This window comes from Sinocyclocheilus anshuiensis, unplaced genomic scaffold, assembly GCF_001515605.1.
Source record: "Sinocyclocheilus anshuiensis isolate Anshui unplaced genomic scaffold, SAMN03320099.WGS_v1.1 scaffold412, whole genome shotgun sequence".
NCBI lineage: Eukaryota > Metazoa > Chordata > Actinopteri > Cypriniformes > Cyprinidae > Sinocyclocheilus > Sinocyclocheilus anshuiensis.
The window spans coordinates 444092-454128 of NW_015558661.1; the positions used below are offsets into that span (position 1 = coordinate 444092).

Below are 10037 nucleotides of genomic sequence, written 5' to 3' on the forward strand. Positions count from 1 at the left end.
CTATTGTTTCAGTTTTACTAACAGTATGTAACATCCTGTAACATCATAAGACCGTGCGCCACCCAATGTAAATAATAGCTTTCTTCCAAAACATCACATGAAGACTGAATCCTGTTTGCCTACGATATGAAAGGGACTTTAGTCTTTGTACAACCTGGAAATAAATACAAATTACAAAAGTTAAACACAAACCAAATTCATGCCAATTAGTCCGCCTGTCTCCTTGTTGACTTTATTGATGATGGTGGGCTTTGTGTTGCTTACGATTATTTAGAAGTGTTATTTGACGCCATCTGCTGGACATCTGCCATCTGATATCTAATCAGATCAACAGAAATATTAAGAGAAATTGCATAATTACATGCACTAATAAAACATTTTACAACATCAGTACATTAGAATGATCATGACTGTATGTTAACATATCATACTTGATTGACTATCTCTATTATTGCATGGCCTTGGAAAATTAGATATGGTGGCCAGCAACAGAGTGAACTTTGTGTTGACAAGTCCTGTTGCATAACCAAAACATATCTTAACTTTGCATAGACTATGGAGCAAAGAACCCAGTAAGAGTTTAACTAAAAAAAATGTAGTACACTTGAAAATCAGATCTCGAGCAAATAGGAATAGCATATAAAATTATATATCTCTAAAAATAATATTGTACAGTGGCATCATAACAAAAAATTTTATTGACAGAAGAATACAAATTAAGTTTTTCATTGGAAGTGCAACATGAATTAAGAAAAGCAATGCAATGCAGTATTGCAAGTATTAATTGCCCATCAGTTAGGCTTGAAAAAAGCCTTTTACTTGAAACTACTGTTTCAGTTTATCAGGAGCAAGTTTCAAAATACAGTACATAAACTCAATTTTTAGTAAAAGTGAAAGCACAGCCTCACCCCACTGATCTGCTATGGTGTAAACTTTTGCAGAAAAGAACCCGTACATATTTCTGGAACAATTTTAAGAAAACCAACATTAGTTAGTCTCCTTTATCTTACATTCACATGAAGATAGGTTCTCATATTTGTACAGATTAAGCAATGTTATTTTTGTGAAAGAGTCTTTAAATGATCTTTTCAGTCTCTTTTCTTGGGGGTTTGAGGTGCTGGGGCTCCTTCAATAGGGGCAGAGATAGGCACGCTCCGTGGTTCTCCTGAATGCAAGCACTCGTTCACCCGCAGCTGACTGCCGTCCTTCAGCATGTGGATGGCAATTCTGGCAATGTTGCGGGAGTCATCTAGACCACAGTGGGGACGTCCATCATACTGCATACCAAGATTCTCCAGCATGCAGATTAGTTTCGTCTGAGTACGAGGAACCTGTGAGAAACAAGCACGAGAAACACGAAAACATCAGTATTTGTTCAAATGTAATAAAATATCAGATACTCATCTTTAAAGTATCCTAAGCCATTTGTACTATTTAGATACCAAGATCCTTTATTTACATCCAAACACAATTTTTTCATTCAGATTTTCTTTCTGTGACTTCATAAGGAATCATAAGAAAAATGAACATAAAAACAAACCTTATAAAAGTTTCTATAAGACTTTCTGATATTGATCCATTTTCTGGCGAACTGTGGGTATCTGATGCTACTCAGTTTACACTGGGTATGAAGAAATTTTCCCATATCCCATGACCTACACAGACAAGATAGTGAGCTGTACATTGTATTGAATTTCATTAGATTCATGCTTAAAATGTCTGGTTAATCCTTACCCATCTGTCAAAAATGTATATTTGTACTTTGTGCCAAGTTCTTTTTCCTGTAGCCAAGAAACTGCTCGCTTTAGAACCTGATGGAAAGTTTCTGCCTCATCCACCATTTTCTAGAAAAAAGAAAAAATATTGAGAATTAAAAATGAAAGCTTGAGCAATTGCTTTCCATTTAATTTTAGACTAAAAACACAGATGGCACATGAAAAGCACTACCATTCAAAGGTTTGGGGTCAGTCATTTTTGTAATTATTTTTTTTATTAGAAGGCTCTTTATGCTCACTGAGGTTGCATTTATTTGATCAAATATAGTAATAAATAAACAATATTTAAAAAAGCGCTGAAATGTGAATTACTATAAGAATTTAATTTTTTTTTTTTTGGAATACATTTTAAAATGTAATGTCTTCCTATGATGGCAAAGCTACATTTTAAGCAGGCATTACTTCAGTCTTCAGTGTCACATGAGCCTTCAGAAATCATTTAAAGTTCAAAAGAATAGCTTTTATTTGAAAAATAAACTTTTTCAAAAAATCTTAAAAAAAAAAAAATTACATCTTCAAACTTTTGGCTGGTATTGAAGATTAAAATTGTTATTTAATTCAATATGCAGTTCATAAATCTTGCCTGTGTGATTCCGGTAAGTTTTACACAAAACTCAGAGAGCTGTGGGTTCACCACTGGCTTCACATACTCCTGAAACGAGTCTACCTGTAATGACAGGAATGGGATTACAAACGAAATACGAATGGAAAAAAAAGGTGTTACATGTAAGTAAGTGTTAAGATCAGTTCATGGGCTTAACAATCACTGTGGCTTTGCTAAAATCTATAATGATTCATTTTGGCACAAATTAAAATCATTTTTTCACAACTAGCAGATCAATCCTAAAACAGTTAATATTAGGGATGTAACGATTCACTCAACTCACGATTCGATTTGATTCACGATTTTGATTTCACGATTCCATTCATGATTTTTGTTTAACAAAATTAGATTTAAGTCAAATTATAAATTAAATGTGTCCTTTTATTATTGATTGGACAAAATGCTGCACGTTTCTTTGTGAAATTGAAATATAACACTATAATAATATACTAATATAGCACTTATAGCATATAATTACTCTTTTGTTGGTTCTGATTGCTTCTATTGTCCTCATTTGTAAGTCGTTTTGGATAAAAGCGTTTGCTAAATGACTAAATGGAAATATAATGTAAATGTAAATAACAAAACTAAATAGAAATTTTAAAACAAGCCCCAAATCAAATAAATAAGTAACACAAATAAAAGAAATCTCTTCATATAAACAAACTAAGGCTTTGTCTGCTCTTTCCATTTAAAAGGAGGCAAAAACGGCATTTTAATCATGATCCAAACAAAGATGCTGCATACATGCAACATGAGCAGTTTTTAATCTAAATTAGATTGTATTATCTCGAAATTTGAAGCAAAAACAGAATGGTTTGACTTCAGTTTTGTGAAACTATGCATAAAAAATATCTGCATGAAACAGAAACCGCAGACGAGCTGAATGAGACGCAGATTCACTCTCTGCCAGCAGGTGGCGCTTAAAGCGTTTCCTTGGTTTCTGCTGTAAACAAAGGGCTGCACTTATGAACAGCAATGATACAGTGTTTCGCTGCACTTATGAAAGTTAATATGCATTATACAGAGGCAAGAGGAAACGAAAAAATACCATCTAAACTTTTCTAAAGACAGTAAGTTCCCCTCAGACATACATTCATATAAACTCCTACCTCTAAATGAATCGTGATTTGTTTAGCATCTCAAACGATTTGAATCGTCGCATATTTGAATCGATTTTCAACCGGCTCACGGTTAATCGTTACATCCCTAGTTAACACTAAATATACTGTATGGCACCATGTTTGCCTGGGAAGAATCAAGCACACATGTTCCAGACTGTTCCCTCAGCAACTCACAATCTCCAAGGTGTGTATGTCGATCAACACCATGGGAAACTCAATGATTTCATGCAGGTAGTCAGGTGGGTTATTCTCTTCACATGTTGCTTCAAAATCCACCACACAGATGTAGTCAAAATATGTATCAGTGTTCCCATTTGCAGCAGCTGAATGCATCAGTTTTTGCTTTTTGTAGTAACTTTTTAGGCGCTTCCTCAGGACATCCTTAACTCCCCTGAAAAGAAACAAACTGTATGAGTGAATTTGGAGTACAAGGCAGGTAAAACAAATGTAAAAAAAACAAAAACAATAAAAGCTCTCTACCGCGTGTCAAGCTTCAGCTCAGCACATTTCACACGCAGCTCATCTCTGTTCATTCGGTTGATGGTGCCATTTGCCACTGCGATCTCTTTATATACCGGATCACTGAAATCTCCTTGTTTCGGTGATGAAGGCTTCTGCTGCTCATTTTTTTCACAGGAAGTCTAAATGTGAAACAAGGAAATAACATTTTTTTTAGTGTTAGTGTTGTTTCATCCTTATGTGTTTATGCATTTGTTTCTTAATCAGAACAGATTTGGAGAAATTTAACATTACATCTCTTGCTCACCAATGGACCCTCTGCAGTGAATGGGTGCCGTCAGAACGAGAGTTCAAACATTTGATAAAAACTTCACAAAAATCCACAACTCCAGTCCATCAATTAATGCCTTGTGAAGTGATATGCTTTGTTTCTAATGAATAAATTCATCATTAAGATGTTTTTGACTTCAAATAAGTCCTCTATCCACAATATCACTTTCTCCAGTGAAAATGTCATCTCTTCTGAAGCAGGAGAGAAATATACTGTACACAGATCAAGCACAGTTTACAACTGAAAACAGTCCAAGAACAGTGCTAAACAAATATGTCAGTAGGCTTTTTCACTGGAGGAAGCAATACAATGGACTGTGAAGCGACGACATGAAGTTAAAAACATCTTAATGATGGATTTGTTTATATCAAACAACAGCTTTTCACTTCGCAAGACATTAAATGATGGACTGGAGCTGTGTGGATTAGTACTTGTGTATTATTATGATATTTTTATCAGCAGTTTGAACTCCTATTCTGATGGCACCCATTCACTGCAGAGGATTCACTGGTGAGCATTAAACGTATTTATATTTTTAATGATGACCAGAGGGTTAAAAAATTTAAGTACATTTACATTTTGGGTGAATCACTCTAAAACAGTTAAAAGCAACTAAATAATACATATTTCTACTAAATAGGAGTCAAAACAACACCTAACATAAGCTGACACTCTGCGAAGTATTACAGCAATCATACGTGGGAGAAATCTAACATGAAACAGCTTGTTAAAATCACATGACACGGTCACTGGTTACCAATAACAAGACTTGTAACTAAATTAATCATTTACCAAATAAGTATTTGACCTGTAATATAAATGATGGTGACTGTAACGCTCACACAAACGTTAAATATTAGGAATGCATTATTTTGCCAGAGCTATAACTTACTCTGGCAATATTAGACACTCACATTAGCGCAGCATTCCTCCTCTTCATCATTCTCAGACGCTGAAGTCTTATTTGCAGATTGACTGGTCTTCTTCTGCGACTCCATCAGTTTTGATAATTCAGTTAATTTCAGAAACACGTAGCCTACGTTACATCTGGTTTGGCGCGTTCACGCTCGGTGTGTCTTACGTAATCCGCTCCGGGCGAATGATAACAACCCTAATGATTGTCTATATTTCTCAAGTTTCTTTTTTTGTACATTGTACTTAAAATTAGCCCGTTTGCAAAGAATTGAACTTCTGATTAGCTGCCGTTTCTTAAACGTGAACCAAGTAACAGACGCTGGCCCTGACGCTTCAACGTACACAGGAAGTCGTCATTAAAAGGTCGAACAATTGTAGAATAAAAGCCCCATCAAATTTATTTCTTTTTACTTCGTTTTGTTACAAGTTTATTCGTGGTTATATTGTTCATGTACTCGTTGTTACATAAAAATAAATCCCCCTTCAGATAATCCCAAATTAAATATCCTCTCAAAGTGTGTAACATTCTCCTATCTGAGGTTAATCAATCTGCAGAGACAACTATACACCAAGTAGTAACACTTGCAATATAAAAAAGGGGGAAAAAAACACTTGCAATATTATGCCAAAAAAAAACAACAACACACAATTCTCCTTGGTGTTGCTAGTTACGTAATTATATGTCATCTTTAAATGAGGACAAGTCAGGTAAGCATTTTTTGCACCAATACTTTATTTGAAGGTTTCAATGACAAAGAACATTTAAAACATTGCATTAAAATGCAGATAATGAACATACCTAATACCATTGAGAGAACTTTTTTTAACAATGTCTTTAAAGTGGTTCTGGCAAACCCGTATTCACACTCAAACAATGCAATTTAAAATGGGTGACAAGAAGTTAAACAACAAATTAAAGTGCCTACATTACCTTGAACAAATTATACACATTACATATGAACTTGTATCACTAATATCATCATCCTGTTGTGCAGTCAATCACAGCGAGAATCAGTCATAGTCAATTAAAATAAAGAAATGTAAATACTTTTAGAGTTTTACATTAAAAATGAGCTGTTCAGGAAAGAACAAAAACATATGAAAGAATTCATATACATATATCCAGGCTGAGTACAACTCTGGTCTCACATTTTTTGGGGAAAAACACCCGAGTTCTTTTTGGGTCATTCTGTCTTTGCTCTTAGCAAGGTTTTTCAGATGAAAACCATTTGCTGCCCTCAAGAAAGAGCTTAATTTTAGTCAATTTTATGATCATGATTTACAGTTTAGCAAATATACTGGCCTGCAGATTTACTTAGACTTAATTCATTAACATTGTATAATTTTATAAAGGTCCACGCAAATCCATACAAACTGAAAATCAACCTCGAAAACTTTCACATAACCCTGCACAGAAACTAGCATTAATGCATTTGACAGGCACTGAAAAAAAAAAATAAATAAATCAATTTACCCTCATAATTACATTCATATAGCACCATAAACACTATTTTTAAAAACATAACTCATTCTCTATTGAACAACATAATCCAATATTATTGACGATAGACATCTCAAGTGTCCATATGGCTTCACAGTCCAACAGGTCCTTGGTCAAAGAACAGCGTGTTTTTTTAAGGAGACATTTATCACAATGTTTGATGGATATGTGTGCAGGATAAACTGTCCCAAAAGTGGATTCTTAGTAATATGGACCGATGTCTTCATATCCAGCATAGCTTGGCCAATTGGGAAAGAGCCCACGTGAGCATCTAGGGCTGCCGTATCGGTCAAAAAGAACGTCCCAATCGCTCACACCATATCGCTGATAGTCAACCATAGAGTCATTTGAACTCTTCTTTAGTGCTGATTGAACAATTCTGTAATTCTGTCCTTGGTTGTTGTCCCAGAGCGTTACGCCATTGACCTCATAGCAAATGGCAAACTCTATGCGTTCATGTAGAGGCACCTGATCAGGCAAAGTAGCTTCGAATGAAAAGGTGTCACGGTTTGAGCCGGTGTAAGTGTCCTTTACGTACTGGCATTCTATGTCTGTGTGACTTTTCCAAGTGTCAAACGTAATGCGAAGCTTAACGGACTTCTCAAAGGAAAGGTTTTTGACTTTGACCGTCCCTGCTATAGATTTTTCCTTAAGCATGCAGTGTTCGAGGCAGAGGTTTTCATTCTCTATACGTTGACGAAACTTTAAGTAATCTGCAGATGGCTGGTCAAAGTCGAGGGTTAGCTTGTCCTTCCCTTCTGGCAGAGTCACCAAAGAGCTAAAAAACTGCACAATGTTGGTTGGGATGTCAATAGGGTCATCAAATTCAGAAAAGACCTTTACCATCGCTCGTCGCACTTCCCAGCAGCAACAACAACAAAACTTATCCTCCCCATTAAGACCCGACCCCAGTCCCCTCACTCCTCCAGAGTCCCCCACAGACACCGGCGGCTCTGCGGCTGGCGAGAGGCCGGAAAGCATCGGGGATCCGGAGATCGCTGCTGAAGTCCCCGCTCCGCTCCTCAGCACCAGAAGCAGCAGCTCCAGCTCGAGCAGCGCTAGTTCGTCTACCACCGGCGGGGGCAGTAGTGCGGGCTCCACTCCCGACTCCGGTAGTGCCAGTCCTGGAGGCAGCGTCTGCGGGACGAGTGGGGCTTTCAGAGAACTGTTTGAGGCCTGCAGGAATGGGGACGTGTCTCGGGTGAAGAGGCTGGTGGATTCGGTCAATGTAAACGCACAGGACATGGCCGGGCGCAAGTCCACCCCGCTTCACTTCGCTGCAGGTAAATACAAATATACGTTATATGTTTGCGATCAGTCTAGACCTGGAAAGCATCCAGGTAACTGTTAGACGGTTTAGGCCGCTAAATAAACAGTAAGATGGGGCTCAAGAGGGGTTTAAAGGAAACGGGGACAAAGGGAATAAAGTAGAGTTTGGCCAAGTTGGCCAACAGGACAATCATGCAACATCTAGGTTAGTAGAAAGTTAACCACTCCGCGAGCTATATTGGTCTGCTCGTGTTTGTTTTCGTTTGATGCGTTGCCGAAAGTGAATAAAGTTCGACATACAGACTGAATGAACCGCAGTGCACCGGGAGATGATCGATAAAAGTAATAAACATTGTATTAAAGTTGCACTTTGTCCTCGAATGTTCAAAATTAGTGTTTAAGTTACTTTGGTTCGCGCACTTCTACGATAAACTGAAACCGGACCATCGCATGCTACTTGTGATCCTCCACAGCTGTCAAAACACTTAATAAACAACATTAATGTAGTAAATGTCGTGTTTGGTGCTGAAGAAAAATTCTTACAATATTTCAATTGTACAATACTGTACAATTCGTCACAATATTATATCCAGTGTTGGGAAGGTTACTTTGGAAATAGGTTACAGATTATAAGTTACCCTATTTAAAAAGTAGTATAACTATTTCATTTACTTTATTAATGTAACTGATTACTTTTTGATTACTTTTCTAAATTTGATAAAGCAGGCAGGGTTAACCTAACAGTAGTACTCAACACTGACAACTGTCAGACTTTTAAAATCCTTCTTGACTTAAATAAAGATTATAATAATTTAATTTTGAAGCACAGCCACCACAAAATCAGACTTTAGCACCTCTTTTTACTTTGAGATCGTTCTGCGGTTAAATACAGATTTAAAATCACAAGATATATAGTTTAATAACTATGATACTGTTTTTGAAATCAAATCTTTGCATAGACAGGAAACACTGGCATCTAACAATGCTTTGGAAAAAACTATTAATCTTAAAAAATAAAGCATATACATAAACCCAAATAGAAAATAAAACAGTTATCAAATAAGCATGTGTCCTATTCTGTGTTCTAAATTCCTGAAACATTGTTGTCTCATAATTTAAAGCAGCCAATGCAATTTGGCAAAGAAAGCAATCAAATCTGTATGTGTGAAAATATTCAGATGTAACCATCTTTGTAATCGTTAACATTTTCATAAGCAACTGTAATTGAAAGGGTTAGTTCACCCCAAAATGAAAATTCTGTCATCAATTACTCACCCTCATGTCGTTCCAAACCCGTAAGACCTTCGTTCATCTTCGGAACATGAATTAAGATATTTTTGATGGAATCTGAGAGCTGTCAGACCCTGCATAGACAGCAACACAACTGTAATGTTCCCAGGTCCAGAAAAGTAGTAAGGACATCAGTAAATCCGTCCATGTGACATCAGTGGCTCAACTTCAGTTTTGCGAAGCTACGGGAATACTTTTTGAGCTCAAAGAAAACAAAAATAACATAATTTATTTAACAATTCTTTTCCCCGAGTTACGTCTTCCGTCATCTTGGAGAGTACCCAAGAGTGTAATCCGAGTAATCAGGGTTGTTTACGTTCAGGGGAGAAAGCGCGTGCATGAATGTAATTTGCGTAATCAGCGTTGTTTACATTCGAGGGGAAAAGCACGCGCTTGAACATAATCGTTGTAATCAGCGTTGTTTGCGCTTAGGGGAAAGCGTGCGTATGCATTGTGATTAGGGTTGGGTACCGAACTCGGTACTTTTAAGGGTACCCACCGAGCCATATGGTTTCTGAGAAAACGCGGACGGGATCGTGATGGCCATTCATAAAAACGTAATTTACTCAATAGTGCAGAATGCCACAGAATTCGTCAATTTTGGACGAATAAATCAAAAGTAGCCACTGCCACTTAATTCGATTCACGATGAAAACATCATACTGTATACACACAGAAACTTCATGGCCACCTCTCAAAATAAAAGTACGGTTTAACATGTAACAGAAATATATTACTCTTGTATTACTTTTGTACAGTATAATGTACA

The 10037-nt window shown here is 36.7% G+C and overlaps 3 protein-coding genes across 3 annotated transcripts in view; 1 reads left to right on the plus strand and 2 right to left on the minus strand.

The window, feature by feature from the left end:
• Nucleotides 1-679: 679 nt before the first annotated feature.
• On the minus strand, nt 680-5572 carry LOC107681088 (3'-5' exoribonuclease 1-like). Its single transcript, XM_016477246.1, has 7 exons — nt 5208-5572; nt 3984-4144; nt 3678-3894; nt 2359-2442; nt 1735-1844; nt 1541-1655; nt 680-1331 (listed from the first exon to the last, which is right to left on the minus strand). The coding sequence occupies exons 1-7, from the start codon at nt 5289-5291 to the stop codon at nt 1089-1091; spliced, it is 1014 nt and encodes a 337-aa protein (XP_016332732.1). The 5' UTR covers nt 5292-5572; the 3' UTR covers nt 680-1088.
• An 834-nt stretch (nt 5573-6406) lies between these two features.
• LOC107681144 (protein phosphatase 1 regulatory subunit 3B-like) lies at nt 6407-7555 on the minus strand. The gene has a single exon (XM_016477322.1). The coding sequence runs from the start codon at nt 7553-7555 to the stop codon at nt 6911-6913; it is 645 nt and encodes a 214-aa protein (XP_016332808.1). The 3' UTR covers nt 6407-6910.
• A 1-nt stretch (nt 7556) lies between these two features.
• The window catches only part of tnksa (tankyrase, TRF1-interacting ankyrin-related ADP-ribose polymerase a), a gene marked incomplete at its 5' end in the record, with an annotated part of 100305 nt that continues 97824 nt past the window's right edge, over nt 7557-10037 (plus strand). Inside the window, one exon of the mRNA XM_016477210.1 lies at nt 7557-7992. Coding sequence (XP_016332696.1) covers nt 7557-7992 — 436 coding nt within the window. The remainder of the gene's footprint in view (nt 7993-10037) is intronic.

Bases quoted from the DNA above. Each gene is read 5' to 3' on its own strand.
- LOC107681088 (XM_016477246.1), bottom strand. From the start codon at position 5,291: ATGGAGTCGCAGAAGAAGACCAGTCAATCTGCAAATAAGACTTCAGCG. The intron at 3,895-3,983 runs GTAGAGAGCTTT...GTTTCTTTTCAG, and splicing joins GAGCTGAAGCTTGACACGCG to GGGAGTTAAGGATGTCCTGA. The intron at 2,443-3,677 runs GTGAGTTGCTGA...CTGTCATTACAG, and splicing joins ACATACACACCTTGGAGATT to GTAGACTCGTTTCAGGAGTA.
- LOC107681144 (XM_016477322.1), bottom strand. From the start codon at position 7,555: ATGGTAAAGGTCTTTTCTGAATTTGATGACCCTATTGACATCCCAACC.